This window comes from Brienomyrus brachyistius, chromosome 5 (genome assembly GCF_023856365.1).
Source record: "Brienomyrus brachyistius isolate T26 chromosome 5, BBRACH_0.4, whole genome shotgun sequence".
In the NCBI taxonomy this organism is placed as follows: domain Eukaryota; kingdom Metazoa; phylum Chordata; class Actinopteri; order Osteoglossiformes; family Mormyridae; genus Brienomyrus; species Brienomyrus brachyistius.
The window spans coordinates 12,565,338-12,586,924 of NC_064537.1; the positions used below are offsets into that span (position 1 = coordinate 12,565,338).

At 48.1% G+C, this 21,587-nt stretch overlaps 1 protein-coding gene across 1 annotated transcript in view; it reads left to right on the forward strand.

The window, feature by feature from the left end:
* Window positions 1-21,587, forward strand: part of LOC125742912 (cytoplasmic phosphatidylinositol transfer protein 1-like) — a 72,924-nt gene that overhangs the window by 41,108 nt on the left and 10,229 nt on the right. The window contains exons 2-6 of the mRNA XM_049015358.1: window positions 10,067-10,215; window positions 14,298-14,386; window positions 15,569-15,576; window positions 20,128-20,199; window positions 21,447-21,542. Of these exons, the coding sequence (XP_048871315.1) occupies window positions 10,067-10,215; window positions 14,298-14,386; window positions 15,569-15,576; window positions 20,128-20,199; window positions 21,447-21,542 (414 nt within the window). The remainder of the gene's footprint in view (window positions 1-10,066; window positions 10,216-14,297; window positions 14,387-15,568; window positions 15,577-20,127; window positions 20,200-21,446; window positions 21,543-21,587) is intronic.

A 21,587-nucleotide genomic window follows, 5' to 3' on the forward strand; every position in this document is an offset into this window, starting at 1 on the left:
GGGGGGAGGGCGGCAAAATGAGAATGGAGGTAATGGGCCTGATTTTGAGGGAGCTGTGCTGAGAGGGTGTGTGAGGTGGGGCTTTTGGTAATAGAGGAGCGCTGTGAACACACCACCCCTGCGTTGGGGGCTTGCTCCACGCCCGCTGCCCCCCTGCAGCCTCTGTCTGACGTCCCCATACGTTTCTGTTTGACATCTTTAAGCATCCTTGAGCAAGAGGCGTCTCTCCCCGACTTCCTCATTTACATTCGGCAGCTGTGGATTGTCTTAACGTGCCTCTGGGTACGCAGCGTCGCCGACGTCACCCATTTCCTGCAGCTGGGAACACATCTGGTGACCGACGTGCGGACAGGTGCCATGTCTGATCGCGCGGGGATGAAGGGATGCATCTTAGGCAAGCCAGAGGGATGTGTCGGCCGAGAAGGTCAGGTGCCTGCAGGGTATCTGCTCGGTGCTACGCTGCAGTGACTAAGCAGAGGGAGTGAGCAAACGGTATGCTCCCTCTGCTGGTCATGAAGGGTTAAAAAAATTAAATATTGATTCTTAAGCTGCTGGAATACAGAAGCTGTATGTTTTAATTTGGATCACTGTTGTCAAGCGCAAGATCCTTTCAGATGCTGGTCGATGTCGGCTCTTTTTTTCCAGCAATTAAACTGAGTAACATATGAAGACCACAAAGTACTTAAAAAGCAACCAATCATATGCCTCCACTGGGGGGGGGGTGTCACAGAGACACAGGGAAAACTGTATTCTGCACTGCATCTCCCCAGGGCTGTAAGGGACAGTCACTGTCACCCCCTCCCAATGAAGAAAGAGGGACCCAGTTCGGGTCCAGAAAGTAAAAATCCAGGCCAAGATTCTGTTTCAGCCAACCAGCTGAACTACCCACCTCTGGCCACACCCCTTGTATGAGGTGGCCACATGCCTGACGGAGCCCGCCTGCATTTACCTGTCGATGGGAGGGGTCTGTAGTCCTGGGGAACACAGCGACGTGTGCAGGGGCTTCCTGTTCCCAGAGGCCGCGGCGCAGACACATTAATCGGGCGGCGGATGAAGAGGGGCCCAGCTTTCCTTCACCTTTGGGCGACTCCTGCCCTTCACCATTCCGGCAGCAGTGTTAGCTTATTAAGCGTGCGGCTTAGAGAGCCCCCCCACTCCGCCCGTCATCTGTGTCTTTCGGGGGAGATCGCTAGACATTATATACTGCTGGACACATTGAATATTAACAGCGGCTAAGTTTATGAGCTGTCGTCAGTCAAGATGACATTATGAGGCCGGGTCATGTAAAATGCACCAGTGGAGTGCAGTTCTGTGGAGGACGTAGCTTGGGCTAAAAACTGTTGTCAGAAGCGTACGCCCTTCCTCAGCTCGGCATCAGTGAATACAGTAGGATTAGTTCAGCATTAATCTTTTTTTCTTATATATAATCGTCCTGCTTCCTTATTAAAATTCAAATTGGGTGGCTCATCTCACGGGTCTAATCGTGCAGTTTACGGGCCCACTGGTGGCTTCTGGCCTGTTTGGCTTTTGATATTTGGCTGACACCCCAGCTACTGAGTACTGTGCTGCCGTTTACACATGCTGCCTTTAAAGGGGAGGCGTGGGGGGCGTGGGGGCTGCTGGACAGATGCTGTAGCATGCTGGACGACTCATGCGAGTCAGCGCCACACAGATTTTTACTGGCTTTCGTAAAAGAGTTCCACATCTCGCCTATCTTATATGCAAAAAAGATGCACATTTTGCTGAAATTTGGTCCCCTATCCTGTGCCCTGTTCTATGGGATAGGCTTCATTCCCCTCCCTGACCCTGAGCAAAATGGATGGATGGAAGGAAGGATAGACAATCCATCTCTTTCTGCTGTCCTATGACTGTGGTACCGAGTGTCGGACATGATGTACGTCCAGTTCTACAAAGAATGGGTACGCTGTACCTCTCCGGGCCTTACATCTTACTGCTTGTACTCACCTGCGTTTGGTTTCCCTGTTCGGCATTAATCACGCTGTCGTGTTCTAGCTACTCATTGCCGGCAGCAGCTTATTGTAGCCGGTTATGCTGGCAGCTGGCGATGCCACAAACGGATTTTTTTTGTAGCATCGTTTAATTTCATGCTTGGAATGTGTGTGCAGCACGCTTCTGTGCCGCTCGTGCATCATGTGGCAGGCCCTTGTGGCAAGGCACTACCGATCGCCCAGGCCTCTGCTAAGCCACTGGCTGTTAATTCTCAGGTAAGGCAACGCGCCGTTGAATGCGCACAGAGAGCCAGGCTGGAACACGTACTCTCAGGTAGCTTTCTCTGCGCGCGCGGTTGATGTGGCTGGAAATTCATTCTCTCGTGTTTTTTTCGTTTTGACATCACTTGGTGTGCACTTAGACCGGTTGCCGTGTCTGTCAGAGGAAACCGAGACAAGACCTGCACTGCACCACGCATTTTTCTCCCTCATTTGCATGCAGCTATGGGAAGTAATGCATGCGACACAGCCGTTTAATCGATAGTGTTTAGTGCAGGGGTAGAGAACCTATTCCATGGAGAGCCGGTGCGTGTTTTTGGGATGACCTCTCAATCAGCCAATGACAGTGGATCCCCAGGACTGGGGTTGAGAACCCCTGTTTTATTATTGGCTGATGGAGGGGTCATGCCAAAAACCCGCACTGGCTCTCCATGGATCGGGTTCCCCACCCCGGTTTAGTGTAACCAGAGTAGCTGCTTGGGCCCCAGTCCAACAGCACAGGCAGGGAGGTATGTAAGGGAATCACAGGGGGTGCTGACATCACAGCCTCATAGTTCTACACCAACATGAAGATCATTTAAACGGAACTTTCCTTGACTGCCTAAGAGTTTTGCACAGTAATGTATGTATAAAAGTGTGTGTGTGTGTGTGTGTGTGTCTGTGTCCGTGCATTAGGTTTATATTACATTGTGGGACTATGATGGCCGTGTGGCTGGAGGGAACGTGAGCGTCTGTGTAATCCGCGCGGCCCGGCACTGCAGGGAACCGGGGGCCAACCTGCTAAGAGCTAACAGTCCATCTGTAACCGTTTGTAAGGGAAGAGCAGCACTCCCTAGGCAACATCCACCTGCCAAGTAGGCCTTACGCACACTCACACGCACACAGGCACTTCCTGGTGCCCTGGGGCTCTCAAAGCCCTGGGAGAAAGTGAGGTACACAAGATTCATCCAACCCCTAAAAGGGAGATGGCAGCCTGTTCTGCTTGGCTTGGATCTTATAACAGGGCTGCAAACTCTCACGCATCTGGCTCGACACTCATACTTTCAGACTCTCCGAATCTTACGGCAAATCTCTGCTATTCCATTGTAAACCTGAAATTAGCTACGTCAAAAGCGTTGTAGTAGCTTGCAAACCCTGCCCACTATTTACACGATAATAAAACTCTTACATACATGTAAATGCATGTGCATGTGTGTGCAGACTTGTCTTGGATTGAAAATATCACTCTTGCCAGTTGACCAAAATTGTCGACACCGTGTGATCCAGCAGACCCTCACTGTCCCTCTAACCCCAGCTGGTTCCTCTCTGACTACTACATCACCCGTTGTCTTATTATGTATTTGAATTCTGTTAACTGGTGGCAGGAAACCTACTGTCTGCTTAACTGTTCCATAACACAACTTTTACTCAACCTTTCTTGCTGTGCCAACGTGTGTCTGCAGAACGGAAGGCACCAGAATTTTTCTTTGAGAGGCAGTGCTGCTATAAAACATCTAAACACACGGAGGACTTTTACTGAACTGTGAGTCTTTGTGGACGTCGCCATGCTAGCTCGCCATGAAATTACACCTGTAAGTGTCTTAGAACCTCTGGAAGCGGCTCGCAGAACCTCATGGGGCAGCAGAAGTGTTCAGATGTTCTCACAGCTAGAGATCGGGAGTGATTGTGTGTTTTATACACCATTGTAATAGAGATCCTGCTGAAACATAACAGTGTGTCTCACCAAGCCTCTTGCACGGGAGCTGAATCGATACACTTTGTTGGTAGATTGATGTGTCAATACAGCTCCTGGAATGAGATGTTCTTCTTGGTGAACCACATTGGTGGGGGAATCTGGTAGCAAAATAGGAGATTCGATCAATTATGTCACAGGGTTGCCTATTCAACTAACTAAAAGATTTATATTTATTGTTGAGTAAACACAACTGGCATAAGGGAACTGTATCCCAGACATCGGTTGAGTCCATCTGCTATTCTCAGCACACAGTTCTTTCCAAGCTAAGTTGTCCTCCAAGAAGAATGAGGAGTAAGCCAGGTTTGGCTGATCTGGTGGTGGATTAGAGCTGTATTTATAACATCTCAGAGCCTTCCCACAAATCCCACTCTCTATCATGCTCGCACATAAACGATGAGATTCTAACTAGCGCACACGTGTAAGGACATTTTAGGTATAATTCACCTGCAGAGTCAGACTGTGCTCTCTGCACTTATAAAAAACACTCTACCTAAGCTTAATTGGCTCGCAAAAAAAGGATTTTGAAAAAAAAAAAACCTAAAAATATTAAATAGGTGGGGTGGCATGGTGGTGCAGTGGTTAGCACTGTTGCCTCACACCTCTGGGACCCAGGTTCGAGTCTCCGCCTGGGTTACATGTGTGTGGAGTTCGCATGTTCTCCCCATGTCGTCGTGGGGTTTCCTCCGGGTACTCCGGTTTCCCCCCCACAGTCCAAAGACATGCTGAGGCTAATTGGACTTACTAAATTGCCCGTAGGAATGCATGTGAGTGTGCCCTGCGATGGGCTGGCCCCCCATCCTGGGTTGTTCCCTGCCTCGTGCCCATTGCTTCCGGGATAGGCTCTGGACCCCCCGTAACCCAGTAGGATAAGCGGTTTGGAAAATGGATGGATGAATATTAAATAGGAAAAATAGCCTAAAAGATGCTTTAATTGAAAAGAATGTGAAGAGAAGAGTAGAAGGACAGGTATCCGGGGCAGAAGCCACAGGCAGCTGGAGTGGGCAGCTCCGTGGCGCTGAGGCAGCGGTGACTGCGAGGGAGCATGGCTGCTTACTGGGCAGGTCATCCCACAGACTTTCTGTGTGCTCCATATTACGTGATGTGCAAGGTCTCACTAGAGCGACATATTGGTGCCATTTTTTTAATCACATGCTTTCACACTGCTGAGTAGCAAATTATAATTACTGCGAAATTAGTTTAGTATGGCATTGAATTGGCTGTTGCTACAGTTACATTCACTGAATATTTAGTTCAGACGAACATGCAAGTGAGAATCTCAGTGAGGATCTGAGTGTCCCTGCCAGAATTCGGGTTAAGGGCCTTACTCAATGGCCCAGAGGCGACATCAGTCGCCATGGGATTTGAACCAACAACCTCCTGAGTCATACGTCAAATACAATATAAAGCGTGAGATCGCTTCACATGCCAAGGATGAACTACTGAAAAACTGCATTTATGCAAATCCTAATAATGAAATTTATAGGTCATTAACACTTTTGCTTTTTAGTCGTGATGAGCCGGTACGCAGTCTGGCATTTCAGCATCATTATCGGGGAGGCTTGTATAACTAGCCAATGGCGTCTGGCCCTCTAAGCTCTATGGCGCCCCCCATAGGGAAGCACGCTTTCCTCTTCCGTCGAAGCTTCGACCTGTATGTGTCGACTAAATCTGCATGAACGAATGTTGCGCTTCAAAGCCAGGAACAAACATGGGGCCCCCATAAATAACAAGGATCAAAATTTAATTTGATGCAGCCGTAAAACAGCAGTTTGCAAAGTTTTATCGACTTCGGGTATGAAATAGCTGCGGATATTTACGATCAAGGGCATGGCTGCAGCTTTGATTTATCAATCGAAAATGACTCATTTTACTTTTTCTACTTTGCTGTAAACATTCTTCGCGATTCGGTAATGAGCACTGGACTGGACAAAGTCAGGTTTGCTTTAAAGTCGGCCGATTGTCTTTGCTTCCCTTTGCTCTTAATTGGGATTATAGTTTGTGTGGCTTTTCCCACTACTTTCCGGATTCTTCTTCTTTGTTCTGTGCTTTGATGGCAGTTATCGGCCACCCTTTGGAGAGAGTGCCACAGAAAGCATTAGTCTGCCTTTAAAATGAAGGCAAGAGCGGTTTGATCTCTCCTTCTATTGTCTTTCATTTAAATTTAGGGGCAGAGTAATGCAATGCTACATCCAGTTTATTTGATTGTCTTTCACGTCGAGAATTACCAAGAAAACAGACAAAAGGGACTCAGAACCGGCTACTTTGCTGAATAGATGTCTTGTCATTTCATTCTGTAACCTCTCGCTCCCACCTTATTCACTCCTTTCACAGCACTCCTGCCTTCCACCGAGCTCCCCTCTTCCTCTTTCCCTACATCTATTGATGCCATGAAAAAAAAAAGGGAAAGAAAATGATTAATTATTTGCCAGAACTTTAACCTGTGAGCCTTAACGAACACCATTTTCTGGGGCTCCTTTCAGCCATCCGGCGGACTTCAGTGGAGGCTGAATTTAATTAGTTCAGCCAGCCTGTGTATCGACATGAAAACAAAGGTTCAAAGGACACAGAAAGGGCTACTTTTTTTTTCACTGTTTAAAGGAAGGATTTTTGCAAGGACTAGTGCAGATGAATTTGCCACAGAAATGGACGAGAATGAATAGTTTATGGTAATTTATTTTACACACAAAAGATAAGCGTATCAACATCCACCATTCAGGAATGAGAAATATCTCTTGCCCTGATTGATAGAGGAAAGCGTAGAACATGGAATAAGGCCGTATAACTACCTGGCTGTAATTCTCCCAGAATCCTGCCTGTGTGTTTGCACATGCTGATGTGACACCTTACCATCCAGGCCCACCTGCTTCCATCTTTCCATTGCTATGTGCTGGCAGCAGCCGGGGACATATCCAAAGGACGAAGGTGTGACATGACCGGCGGCAGCAGGGTGAAACGGAGTGAGGCTTGGCACTCTTTCGTGTCACACCCCCAAAATTGTCATTTGAACGCTATTTGCTGCGGGGAAATCCATTGCAGGACAAATAGAAGGGTGTGGTGTCTTTATCCAAGAGGTTTAAAATAATAGGGTGTGTGTGTGTGCGTAGTTTACATGTTCTCCTTGTGTTGCCTCCGGGTACTCCAGGTACTTTGGTTTCCTCCCACGGTCCAAAGGAATGCACTTTGGCATGCCATGTTGGCATCTCTAAATGGGTTGCAGTGTGTGACTGAGTGAGCATGTGTGCTTGTGTATGCCCACTGATGGACGGACTTCCCATCCAGAGTGTCCCCTGCTTTGTGCTCAACTGCTGTGGATAAGCTTGAAGCCCCCCCTCCCAGCTTGTACTGGACAAGGTTTGAAGGATGGATGGATGGTGGATGGATGGATGGATGGATGGATGGATGGATGGAATATCTTGAAGCCACTGACGATTTGCCCATACTGCAGTCTTTCTCTCGCTTTCGCTTTTCGTTTTTTTAGCTTGATGCTAAGTTGGTCAGAACTAGTCACAAGCAGAATTGCAGAACCAAGGTTTCCTTCCTGAACTTGGACCCAATAGTCATTTCAGCAGCACTGGGAGTGTCGGAAAAATCATCATTTCTGGGAAAATATTGCTGCTCCTTTTCCTTTCTGGCACAGTAACTGATTTTTCCCGAACCTCCTTGAGCTTATGCTGAGAAACACCAGCCGCAAGGCAGAGCCATTCCCACTCCATTCCTCATTCACAGCGTAACCAGTTGCTCCCCAATATTAGTACACAGCAAATTCTGAACCTGCCGTCCAGTTTTGCTCTCCAGCGTAACCAGCCGAGTGCCACAGCCTGCTCAGGTTACACTCAAACAGTAATTCTTTTCTTGCCCCTTGTTTAAACATCTGGAGCAGTGTGTCCAACCCGGTCCTCGAGGACCCCAAGACGGCCCATGTATTAGCTCCCTCCCAGCTCCCTGCCAGACTCTCCACATTATTGGAGAAACACTGGATTAGAAGGAACCGCGGCCGCTGGGCCCCCCAGACACAGACTCAGCTTCGGAGCTGTAGGCCTCGTGACTTTACATTTATTTCTTTAGCAGGCATGTTTTTTTGTCCACAGCCGTCTTTAAGAAGAGATGAAAGCTTGGGGTCAGAGATCAGGGTCAGTCAGTGCACCTAGAATAGTCACTCGACAGAATGCCTTTATTGTCTTTGTTCTGGGAGCAGGAACAGTGAAATTTCAGTCTTAGCGTATCCCATCTAGCTCACCTACGACATTCAAACACATAGAAAGAGCGAAGTTTGGGGTCCAAAGGCAGGGTTAAGAGTCTTGCTCAAGGGCCCAACAGAGATATGAGGATTCTGATAAAAATGGGATTTGAACCAATGACTGCATTAGCTCTGATATGTTGGATAGATGTGTCTGGGAATCAGCAGCACTAAAAAACAAACAATGACACACGGAAGGGGCGGCATGGTGGTGCAGTGGGTAGCACTGTAAGGGGCGGCATGGTGGTGCAGTGGGTAGCACTGTTGCCTCACACCTCTGGGACCTGGGTTCGAGTCTCCACCTGGGTCACATGTGTGTGGAGTTTGCATGTTCTCCCCATGTCGTCGTGGGGTTTCCTCCGCGTACTCTGGTTTCCCCCCACAGTCCAAAAACATGCAGTGGCTAATTAGAGTTACTAAATTGCCCGTAGGTGTGAGAGTGAATGGTGTGTGAGTGTGCCCTACGATGGGCTGGCTCCCTATCCAGGGTTGTTCCCTGCCTCATGTCTATTGCTTCTGGGATAGGCTCCGGACCCCCTGCAACCCAGGAGGATAAGCAGTTTGGAAAATGGACAGATGGATGATATACGGTATAAGTTGTCAACTAGTCATCTCATATTTTCTCTTTTGTCTGGGGTCTAAGGATCCCTCTCAGTTCCAACACTAGTGATATGACTACTCTGCCAGTCGTGGGATTTGAACCCACCACCTTCTGGACATGGGCACATATCTTTAACCTATGTCTGTATAGCCGCATGCGTTATATATGCTTGTATGTGCCCCTTCCCCACCCATGCACATTGCAGGAATGATACCGGTCGCCCATGTGCTGTTTCTGCACATTGAGATCTTCGGAGAAGGCTCACAAAAACGTCGTTGCTCTGCAGAGCTGGAGCTCGTGGCCGGAGCCTGTCACGTGTTGCTAAGCGCCCCGCTCTCCTGCATTGATCTCCTGCAGCTGGAGTCTGTGCTGAGAGGGGAAGTCTGCGGGTCCTGCTGAGACGGACGTTTTCAAGGTTGCCCCTTGCGGCACGAGCCGTCTCTTGGCACACAGGCCGGGCTTCACGGTGCAGCTGTGTGCCGCTAATGCCATGTGAGAGAATGGGCCCGGCGCTCGCTGCTCTCCCATAATAACCAGTGATTTTTTAAGTTTAATCATTATGTGTTACATAATAGGTTACTATTTGCTTCAGTGCTCAAGTGTCTGTTTTTTTTAACACCTAGTGTCAATCCTATTACTGCATTCAGGCAGGGCCTATTTGAACAAAGCAGCCATCAGAAGGCCTGGTGTATCACCGTTAGGAAGTACAGTACCGAGATAATCGGACGGTAATTGCTGGATTAGATTCTGGACTGGATTAATGTAGTCAGGGGTGGTCTGCTGCATTTATAGTGATTAATTGGATGGTGCTGTTGATTCTCTGTAGAACCTCTGCAGGTTTAACCTTGCTGACACCATAACTGTGTTTCTGGTGTTTATTTTTAGCCCTGTGACAGATGTTAGCTATTGTGTCCCTGTCAAGGACAATCAAGCCACTGTTTATTGACGTTTTTTTTTCCTGAAATGTGTATTTGATAACTTACAGAAGGTATAATCCTAGCCCTGATTCTATTTATTCTTGATTATTTCTTAAATATGGACTTTATAATTCCCGGGAGGTATGACCCTAACCCTATTATTTCCTTAATTATTTCTTGAAAAATGGATTTAATAAGAGGCAAATGAAAGTTCAGTATAAGTAATGTTGTCAAAGTCAAAGTGAACGGCGGCACCTCTTTGCATGTCTTGCAAGTGGCTGTCGATTGGCCGGACGCTGCGTCTAAGTCCTGCCCCCCCCCCACCCCCCCGCCCCTTGCCTCCCTCAGTACCGGATCGGACAGCTCTACATGATCAGCAAGCATAGTCACGAGCAGAGCGACCGTGGGGAGGGCGTGGAGGTGGTGCAGAATGAGCCCTATGAGGACCCCGTCCACGGGTGCGGTCAGCTGACCGAGAAGCGGGTTTACCTGAACAGGTGAGTGTTGGTGCGGCGCCTCCCTCCCTCGCCCCACCCCCCCCCCCCCCCCCCCCCCGCAAACATGCTCGTGCCTCCGTCAACAGGAGTTCACACAAGTTAAAAACACGTTGAAAATGTCTCCGAAGTAAATTAAGCTGTCAAATTACCAGTAACGCATCTCCCAGTACTCCAATCAGAGAGTCATAGTGTTTGAGTGGCTCTGATGTGCTGAGTATTTCAATGAGCATGCGTGGTTGGGCAAGGAAAATCCATCCGTAGGCATGTGGCATATCTCAGATTCCCTCTCAGGAGAACGCCCTAATTATCAGATTCTTAATTAATTCAAGTAGCAGTCAGGATACTGAGGGCAAGCGCATGTCAGTTGCGTGCTATTAACGCAGAGTATGCAGTGTATGCAGTGAGACTGATACATGAATGAACGCAGGCTTAACTCGTAACAAGCTTAGCCCAGACTCTCTGCTCCTACCAGACTCAGTCCAGGATTCGCCATCCTGCAGCCACTGCGTTTGTGCACCAGTGAGCACCTGACGGACGGGGCTCGGGGAGCGGGGAAAGTGGGAGGTCCACAGTGGGCCGTTAATTCTAAGCACTGTCAGCATTCCGGGCAGGCAGGAGCTAAGATTGTTGGTGACTCAGCGAAAAAAAAAAATGTAGCATTTGTCCTTAGAAGGCCTGCAGTGAGCATATGAGAGGTAGAAGGACAGAGAAAAAAAGAGAGAGAGGCAGGCCTGCCTTCAACATATCAAGTCACCGAACCCTTTGTGGTAATAATCACCTGTAATGTTGCGCTCTACCTGAAATAACTCTAAATGTCACATTTCAATAGGTCAGAAATTTCTGTAATGAGCGTCAAGCTGGTACGGGTATGTGGAAAACCCAACATAGCAACTCCCAGCCCCCCAGTATTTCACTGTCAGGTGTCAGCTCTAAATACTCAGCCAAATAGGATACACTTCCTGCACCCTACCTGCACACTTCCTGCACACTTCCTCCACATTTCCCACACACTTCCTCCACATTTCCCACACACTTCCTGTAGCTTCCTGCAGGTTCAGCGCAGAGCTGCTCTGCTTCGTTTTTACTTCTCTGCTTAGTGGTTACATTCGCAGGTCAGTCTTGACAGCTGACACATTTGGGAGGCATTAAGCGCAGCGATAACGGGCGTAACAGATGCAGCAAGCTCAGGGGAAATTCACAGGAAACAGCAGAGCAGCGGATGTGCCCAGAGTTCTGCTGGTTCGCCATTAGTCACTCAGACCTGTGTGTACGTCTCAGTATCATTGTGTCTGTGATGGAGCTGCAAAGTCGGGATCGATGCCCTTCAGCTTCCAGTGTCCGGCTCCCTCCCAGGTGCACCATCCTGTCTACAGGCCTTACCCCAAACATAACCTGTCCTCTCCTCGTCCCATCAAGCTGCGGAGGGTCGGGACCTTGCAACCAATCGGCACCAAGCTGTCAATCAGCTCGCCTCTGCCTTAAATCCCGCACAGAATCCCTGCCCACACAGCCCACACGCATAATTCCAGCAGGGGTGGATATAAAGGGATGAGTGAACGGCGTCCTCCCTGACACAGCCTTCTGCTCGGGGATCCGGCAGCAGATGGATGGGCTCATGTCAGAATATCACTTTCGGAAGCTCCGCGCCTCTTGTCGCTTCAGCTAGAGCCTTGAGGGCTTCACTTCACTGTTTTGGACCTTGCAGTTATTTGCTTCCCTTCTCTTAAAATGATTGGGAGGTATGATGGTCTTTTATACTCTGGAAGCCCGGTCATTCTAGCTATTATGTGGCTGCCTTACTTATGGCTTTATGTGGTGCAGATACAGCCAGCGTAATCCTGCCGGCGGGACTGGGGAAATGAACGGAGCCCGAATCACACCTCGAGGAGCGCGGCTAAAATTTTAAGGCTAAAACTGAATATCCGCCAGAGTCAGAAATGATCACCTGCCTTCGAAGTGCCCCCCCCTCCCCTGGAGATTGGGGAGTGAGGTGTAGTGATGACAGGCCATTTCCACTCTGGAAGAGAGATAGAATGGGGGTGGACACGGGTCCACCAGCAGCTCTGTGGTCAGCACCACCGGTCCGTCGTTTCACATTCATACCAGGAGCCCAAACAGACTTATCAATCAGTGCACTAATTAAATATTAAATTACTGGCATGTTATTGTTCTTATTGGCATTTTCATTGCCACTGTTTTAATTACCGCATGAGTCGTTCCTCTTGTCACGCCGCGGTGGAAGGTAACCCCTCCCGGTTTGGCCGAAAGCAGTACAGGAGGCAGAGCTGCGGGGATTTTCGCTAAAACTCGATAAGACTCCGCCGTCCGCCCGCCGCCTCTTACACGGATTCCGCGGATTTTCCGTATTTAGCCGGGAGACCGGCGTGAGGGATGTGATGAGACGTGGCAGGAGCAGCCAATCTGCTGGAGCTCGGCGGCTGCTCTGCTGACGTGATGGGAAATGTACCGAGTCCTGCTTCAGCCCGCTGTTGCAGTGTTGCAGTGTTGCAGCCCAACAACTGAATCTAAAATATCAATTCTGTTGAATGAATTAACTTCCGATCACAGAGTCATGCTTACTCAATCATATTCATGACAGTTCTGATGATCCTGGTATAGACTGGCGTTGTCTGATTCATTGTGTATCCACCGTTGTTTTTACTGACCACGCCAAGAGCATAAATTTGAGCTTTCGGTCCAAAGTGATTTACCCGCTACAGCAAGGATTTTTAAGTAATTGTATCTGGCATGGGAGCATTACTCTTGGCGGGGCAGCTACTGTCCTTTGTTGCTTTTGCTGCAGTGAAATTGGAAGCGTGGAGGGGGGACGTGGGGGCCCTTGGCACCCGCTGAGCATCACAGAAGTATGGCGGTACCTCTGATGGCTTTCCTTTACGTGTCTTCAGAAGAATGAATGTCTCGCGTCTATCTTCCTGAAAACTCTTTTATGAATGAGTCAGGAGATCCGTGTCGCCTTGCCAAAAACCCACGTGCCTCTCTAATCTGCCTTCTCTCCTACCGGTCTGTATTTTTCATTCAGCAATCACCGCACACCTGCCATCACGTTGGGCATATTAATGTAACGCCTAGACTAAAAAACGGGGATGATACATATTGAACGAGAATGATGAGAGGTCTGAGAACTTCTATGTCAGACATTTCTGTCGGTTATTCACTCTGCATGCGCTTCACCTCCTCCAAAGGGATAAACAAGCACAGGTGAGGACAAAAGAAAACATCCTCTGTAGCTTTTCTGAAGCATGTGAGAATACGGCAATCCCAAGACCCCGGGCATTAAGTGGAAGGGCAGTCAGTTTCCTACAATTCATGGAGTAATTTGTTTCTCTATTGCATGTCTGACATTCATTCTGCTGTACTTCTGCCCTATCTGAGCCTACAATGGCAGAAACCATGGTTAATGGGATACATTATTCAATTTGTGCATCTGCAAAGGCTCTTAGGAAATTCAGTAATAATTTGCTCCATCCAGGGCAATAAAGGAACCCGGGCATCCGATGCAAAAATGACTCTTTTAATTCAGTGTTACTTGAATGTGCATTTTCATAGGAGTGTTCATCTCCTCCTAAGTGCTTGTGCAGCCTCAAAGAACTCCTTGCTTGCAGAGTCACGTACCTTCAGATTAATGCATCTACTTGCTCCAGTTGAAGAAATATTCCACCTGTCTTACTGAAAGGACAGTTTTTCCAACCCACTGAGGACCACTGCAACTGGTAGTAACACATTACATTTATTTAACAGAGTTTCGGTCCAACGTGATATATGATTGAGAAGGCAAGGTCAGACCATCTCAGGAACAAGGCATCAAGGGCATTGCTCAAGGGTCCAGCAGTGAAATTTCTCTGTTCGCCCTGGGATTTGAACCCATGACCTTCTGATTATGGGTACAGCATTCTAACCCACATAGGCACACACAGCCTGTGCTCTCTAACATTTGTCTCACTGAAAAACATTACTGCGAACTCATACCGTAGAGGTTTTAACATATCCAGCTCTTTGTATTTTAATTATTGGCCCTAGTTTGGACCAACCGTTGTCACCCTTATTGCATTGGTCTCTTCCAGTAAGCTCCCCAGCTGGGCTAGAGCAGTGGTCCCGAAAATCTTCTATGTGACGGAGAAGGCCTGGAACTACTACCCCTACACCATCACAGGTGAGACCCCAGGCAAGACGTCGATAAGACAGACAGTAATGACTAGATTCCATGGGCAAAGGCTAAAACCAGAAGAGGCTTTTTCGTACAGGAATATTGCATTGCTTCTAGGTCACATATTCCATCTTGCTCTCTGCACACACACAAACTTAAGAACAAAGTTTGGGGTTCAAGCACTAGGTCAGCCATTTATCTGATGCCTCTAGAGCATTTGAGAGGGTTAACAATCTTGCTCAAGGGCCAAACAGAGATATAAGGATTCTGCTGAAGATGGGATTAAAACCAACCACCTTCCGGCAGCAAGCACCGAGGTTTAACGCACTGAGCCACACACTGTTCCCCAAATGCTGTAACTACATTGGTTGGGATCGGTTTAATGGATGCATTTGGGTATCAACAGCGCTGGAAAGCAAAAACGATTTCTTGTGTGCCCACTAAAGATAAATGCTATGAATTACATAAGCAGCTTGTTGTCATTGGCAGTGCAAGATAGCATAAGAGAATCTGGCTATTCCTGAGCTGTGTGGTGACTTTACATCAACAAGCTTCCCAGTTACAGCGTGCAGGGAAAGCAGTTGGCTTGGTGACATGTGACCAAGAGGCAGAGTACCTGCCTTCCCTGTACGAGTATGGAATTGAAGTCGAGTACACTGAAGGGAACAGTGTCACCAAATGCCAGAACTTAAAGTACAATCCATATTAATTATGAAAAAATGAAAAAATGCCCTTTGTTCGCTGTTCGTAGTGTAACTGGCGTGTGTAGGAGGGCGGTTTGGAATAACACCACCGATGGCTGAGCTCAACTGGGCCGGCCTGATTCTCTCCGCTGGAAAACTTGGTATTCCCAGCGGTGTTCTCTGCAAGCCTGTCTACCGGTCGCCCAGCTGCCTAACAATCACCCCTCCTTATCCAGCTCAACGCGCTGACTCATGTATCCCAGTTACCGTCGAGCCATAAACACCCATCACTATATATGCCGTGTAGGGTGTGAGTGAGACTGAGAAAATCAGTCTGGTATTAAGAGCATGTGGGCAGCTGTTAGCTTGACCCGGACTTGGTACCTGCAGTGCTCTTCTTCCGTGGTTTTCCTTATCAAGCAATCTCTGTGGCCGATGCTGAACTGTTGATTTTGTTCTCTCTCTCCTTCCCCATCACGCCGATCCCACCCCGACATGACTGCAGAGTACACAGTGAGTATCTCGCCTGTATCTCCTATCGATCCACGAGCCGCTATCGGCGCCTCAGCTTGGGGAAAACATGCTTAGAAATTAAATTAAGTTAGCAGAGCGCATTGTCGCAGTGGTATCTGAAGACGGAGGGGTGCCTCGCTGATCTGTGGGATTAGAAATGCTCTTCTTTTCTGTTACTCTGCTGTGCAATTCTGATTTCGCAGCCAATGTCAGGCTGTCTCTCGGTCCTTTCTGGCAATGGCTGACGTATGCAGGTGACTGGGAGTGCGCGCTGAACACAGGTGCAGGAATTATTTAAAGTACCCCAGCTCCATTTTCCACTATAACATATATTTCATAAATCTTCTTAATACAGAGGGTTGCAGACTCAGCAAATAGTATTTCTGGGACAGGCTGTATATTTAATTTACTTGTGAGGTTGTCTAAGAAAACCGTGTCTTGCAATGCAGCAATTTGCACAAGTTTGCTTTAAGATAAAAATGTTTTGGCTAGTGGGTAATAAAATCAATTTTTTTGTCAAACATAAAACAAATAGTCTCCAAATCCGTTTGCAAAGCAAGTTGGTCGGCTTAGGTGGGAAGCGATACTTACAAGCGAGAACTGAAGAGGAAAACTGAAAACAAGGTTTGGATTTGGAATCAAGGCCCAGCCCTGCTCTACACTGATCCCTTCTCCATTTGTTGGACATGTCACATGATCGCAATTAACCAATCAGCTTGAAGAAGCATTTGGTCCATCCAATGACTTTAATATTCTCCAAGACGTTCATTAACATGTCTAAAGCAGCATCTAAATGTGAAGGTCAGTATGTAGCTTGCTGAAATAATGTGGGATTAATAAATAAGGAAAACGCTAAGCATGTTCCAGATTTTTAAGGATAAAAACACACTGTACGCTACGCCATTAAGTCCCCTCCCACGCGGAGGATTTACTCTCCAAAAAGGCTTCTGGGCCGGTACTTCCGTCCTCATGATTCTTAGGCTTCTGGCTCAGTAATTAGCTTCTGAATGTGGGTTGTCTTTGGACCTCACCATTCATAATAATGGATAAATGGATAATTCCATTGTACAAAACTGGCCCTTAGACCTATAGTATAAAAAAGTGAAGATAGACGTTATATAATATGCCGAAAACCCAAATAGCTCCAGAGGTCCAAATCAGATATTGTCCTGAACCAGTTTGCTATTTACTTGCCACCTACATGGTCATTACTTGCCACGCCCACCTTCAGATCAGCTCAAAGGATACTCAATACGTTTAAACCCCTTCTGGACAATGTGTCATTAGTTAGCCTTGGTGGCCTGCAGGCTTGTTTTGGTTTTCCGGGTTCCTGGTTTCATGTCTGACTTCTTGGTCCTTGAGTTTGGCTCTGTGTTTTCGATTTGCCAGTTTATCATTCTCTGGTTTCTGGTTTAGTGCTATGATCCTGTTTGCCAACCACCTGACCTTGTTTAGTCCTTCAGCACTGTCCACTGCGGTACTGACTGGAGCTCAGTGTGTGAGTCCTGCCTAACCGCCTCTGCTACGTGCCTCAGAGCTGCCCGATCCCAGACAGCGCTGAGTGCTCAGAGGCATGCCAGCTGGAGAGGAAACGTTCGGCAGGCAGACAACCTGAAAACCTCAGTGCGTGCAGTTGGAGGTGTACCATGTGATCAGTGATAAAGTTTGATTTTTCTATACCTCTGTTCTGTATTCCTGACTCATTGAGACACCAGAGGCAATGTTCCACAGAATATAAGCGTTTTAGCACCCAGTAAAGCAAGACTTCCAGCCATTAACTCTCCACACAGAGCCAGAAGCCGCCATGCAGTGTCATTTCTCTTTGCCAGCAGTGCCAATAACTGTGATATTGCTCATGAAATATACCAGTGTATTCAGGTGCTGCTTCAATTCCTCAAAGATAGTGTTCTGATCAAGAAACAAAAGGCAGTCACGAGGATCACGAGTTTGCTGTCTGAGACTGTGGCTGCTTAGCGCCGACATTCACTGCGCCGTCCTGAAGCCAGTGGCGTCGTGCTGCCTGAGAGATTATTCATGAGAAGCTGTATTGTAGCACGGATCTGGAAGCCCTGTGCGCTCGCATGCTCCTCGCAGTAGCGTTTGATGAATCGTGACAGTCGGGGCCGAATGATTCGATCAACCAAAATAAAGGGAACCTTGGGGGGCCGGGGTCCTGATGGCCTGTTTGCTGTATGAGCTCATGCGGGAATCATCTCTGACTCAGTGTTATTTAACAGCGTTGTGTCTGCTCAGGGGTCGGGCCGAGAGATGCGTCAATTAGCAGGAAACCAGCGAAACGTGCTTCAAGCCGACGTGCAGGGTGATAACGAGTGACTGGTAGGAACTGGTGCAAGGAAAAGGAACCACATTGATTTAGAGAGGGAATAAGCCGCATGATTGGCTGAACAGCTGTGCCTGGGCACTGAAGGCGACATCCCCAGGAGGTGACCTTACACGGCCCTGGCAGCGCCGCCCGCGTGTCCACGACCTTGTTTGTCCCCGACCGGGAAGAGGCTCCATCCTGGGGTGTTACGATCAGTGCTAGCAGGCCCATCCTCCCATCAAACCCCCACCCCCCGCCAGCTCCCATACTGCAGGGTCTAAGGTAGGGTGCCACTGGCTTTCTGTAGGTCTGATTACAGCATCAATCCTCTTCTTCCTGTCGTGTATAATGGTATGATTTTGCACCTGGATGCCAAATGGACCTGACACGTCATGCTGGCCTTTCCTGGAAGGATGTGCAAAGGAAGGGACCTGATAAAATTAGCAGGAAAAAGTACAAAAGGCGACTAAAGCGTGACTTTAATAGGCCCGACGAGGGCCCTGTGTGACCTTATCAAGTCGTTAGTGCGACGAGTACCTACAGCGTTTTCTGTTTTAAATTTATAATGACACAGATCAAAAGCCTCCTGGGCTGAACGTAACTGACTCATGAGCTCCTTCCTGGCCTGTGCCAGTCGAGATGCTTCTGTTTCCTGCCACTTTGTACTGTGTGAGCGTGTGACCCTTTCTGAGAGCAGTTCTTTAATGCATATGCTTTAATGTGTGTGTGCTACTGAGGTATTGTTATTATTATTAAATATTATTTAAGTTAGAGGGGGGAAAAAACTAACATCTGCATGGTCTGTTGGTTTAGTTCACTTCATGAAATTATGAAGTAACTGCGATTATTATCACCCAGACGGAGACAATTAAGAAAGGATGGCATAGTTTTCCCACAGCGCAAGCAAGACTATCAGATGATCGGCTTTCTTCTTGTACGCACATGGTTCAGCCTCGGTCTGAGCTGTTTTCTGTCCTCGGATTCCTCTTGGTGAACCAAAGCATGAGCACCCCCTAGAGGCACGTTGAGGGCATGCACCATTTCAGTCATCGGCATTAAGAGCTGCTGGCCGACACCGAACCTCTTGTATGATGTTGTGCAGATCGCAGTGCCACGGACCCCCAGTGGCTGAGAGGGGCAGGTGGGAACACTGCAGAGAGAATACCGAGTACTGAGTACAGCCAGTAAGAAGTACTTAGTAAGAATCGATTCTCATTTAAGTGTGCATCATCTTTCTCACGTAATGGCCTAAGACACCAAGACATGTCAGGGAGGGTCGAGGAACCATGGAGATTAATTACCCCCCCCCTTCCCCCCCAGGTCTCCCTCAGGCTCCTCCACGCACCACAAGCCTCCCCCCACACGCTGTCCTCCCATTGATTGCCCCCCATCGCCTTTTCCTGACCGTGCTCTCCTCATTCTGTACTGACAGCCCCCCCCTCCCCCAGCCATCGCATGGGCCAGGAGGTCATATTGACCGGCCTGCTATCAGGAAATAGCTACCTGGGGGGGGCTTGCGGCTCTACATGGTGAAATAATGACCCTCTCGATCTATCAGGGGGTCCTTTTTTTATAAAAAAAAAAAAAAGTAATTTAATACGAGATGCATCAGCACCCCAGCCGCTCACTTCTGCCTGTAAATGCTACCAGCACTGCTTCACAGTCCCTAAGATTCCAGATTGAATTACTGCATTCTGCCCCAAACTGGAGCGAGCCATTTCCACACAGCATTTCTGGATCCGTGAGATCTTGCCACGAGTCTCTGATCAATGGACCTCAGCTGAATTGCAGTCCTTTGGGTTGCGTCTGCCTTGGGCCCCCCAGAGGACATTAACACCTGCGTTAATGCCGGCAATTGTGGATGGTGTCTTTCCAAAGTCATCCCAAGGTTGACCTCATTATCGGCGCTGAAACAAGACGAGGCTGGAGAAGGTGGACCTGCCGATGCTGGAAACACAGGGGTTTAAGGTTTCTCATTACTCTGGAATGTGCTTTTCTACAAAAGGGCAGGAGGTGGGGATGAACTTCACCTAAAACATGGTCATGACCTTTGGCTTTAACCACCTGGAAACATCTTAATGACGAAGGGGTTAGTGAAGACAGGCACTGGCATGTAAAAGAGGATAACATTTCTCTATCAGTGAAAGAGGCAACACCCAATTTTGGTCTTAGATGATTGTTTAAAATGTCTGGGGTGGCTTTTAAGTAAAATCTTGCTGTCTTTTCAGTGCTCGTTCCTGCCGAAGTTTTCCATCCACATAGAAACCAAGTATGAGGACAACAAAGGCAGCAACGACCATGTGAGTATGAGGAAGTGATGCTGATATGATGCTTCAGTGCAGCTCTTCCTTAGGGAGACACTGACAGACACATGGCGTGACTAGAGGACGACACGCCTAGTGCGCTGCTGAAACCTTCAAACAGCTTGATATAAAGATGTAGGTCCCCCACCAAGAACCTCATTTTATTGGGTCCTGATTGGCTCAACGCGTGTGCTAGGCATCAATGCCATGAAGCTGCAGGAGCCCCTTGTCCAAAATGGACCACCCTAGGCTGTCAATGCAAGCTGTTGCTTGACTAAAGTGACGCGATTCTCAGTTATTTCCCCCATGGCCATCTGACGCGCATTAGAAAGCATTCTGGGTGGGCAGGATCGCTTTCAGCGCCTGGGCCTGACCGAGCCTCCAGCACATCATCTCAGAGCTCAGGCCAGAGCTGGTCTCATCTCACATTCCCTTAACCTGCAAGTTCAGACAGAACCCTCCACCTCTCCACCCCACCCAAGAAAATAACAAAAAATAACAAATGACAGTAGATTTTAAAAGCGTGCGAGGCTTTACTTGACTGTAGGAATGATTTGGCCTGAAGCAGCATTTCAGTCATGGGAAAATAACACATCTGCCACATCCTCCTTATAAACAGATACCGTTTTACCTTTTATGATACGTGTTTTAAGTTCATAGATATCGATATCATCATGCACCTTCGCTTCTCAGCCTCCGACGGCTGAATCGCCTGACCTTCTCCGGCAGCTGCTGTCCTGCACCATCAAGCAATTTTTGTATACCTTGTGTCACCAGGTCACCTACTTGTAAAACATGACATGTTTGGTTTCCTGTTTTCGGCTGGAGAAGAAGTAAATTATCGCAAAGCACTTTGTAAAAAGAGGCGGTGCTTAAAATTTGATCGATCGCTAATCGTTTCATTGGTTAAGAGATCCATCCTAGCCAGGGTCAGAGTTTCTCCCTGCGGTCTGATCACAAACTATCTCTTTAAACTCCATTAACCGTACGACCCTCAACCTTTAATTTAAAGACTTGCTGTGTCGTGCTCAAATTTTATTGCACCTGAGCAAATGGGTAACAAAGCACAAGAGGAATGCTAAAAAAAAGCATGTTTTAGAAGGAATTTGTTGCCAGCCTCCAACTGTTCACATATGACTGTAGAATCCCCCCTTTGGAGACAGAGATAGCAGCTTGCATTAGTCGGCATCACCACAGGCTAGAAGCCCCCAGCTCAAATGTTCCTGTCTTTCCTATCATTTCAGATCTTCGACTGCGAAGCCAAGGAGCACGAGAGGGAGGTGTGCTTTGTCGACATTGCCTATGATGAGATTCCCGAGCGATACTACAAGGAGTCAGAGGTAGGACCCAGAATGCGTTCCGGGAGGGGGGGGGGGTTTGTTGTT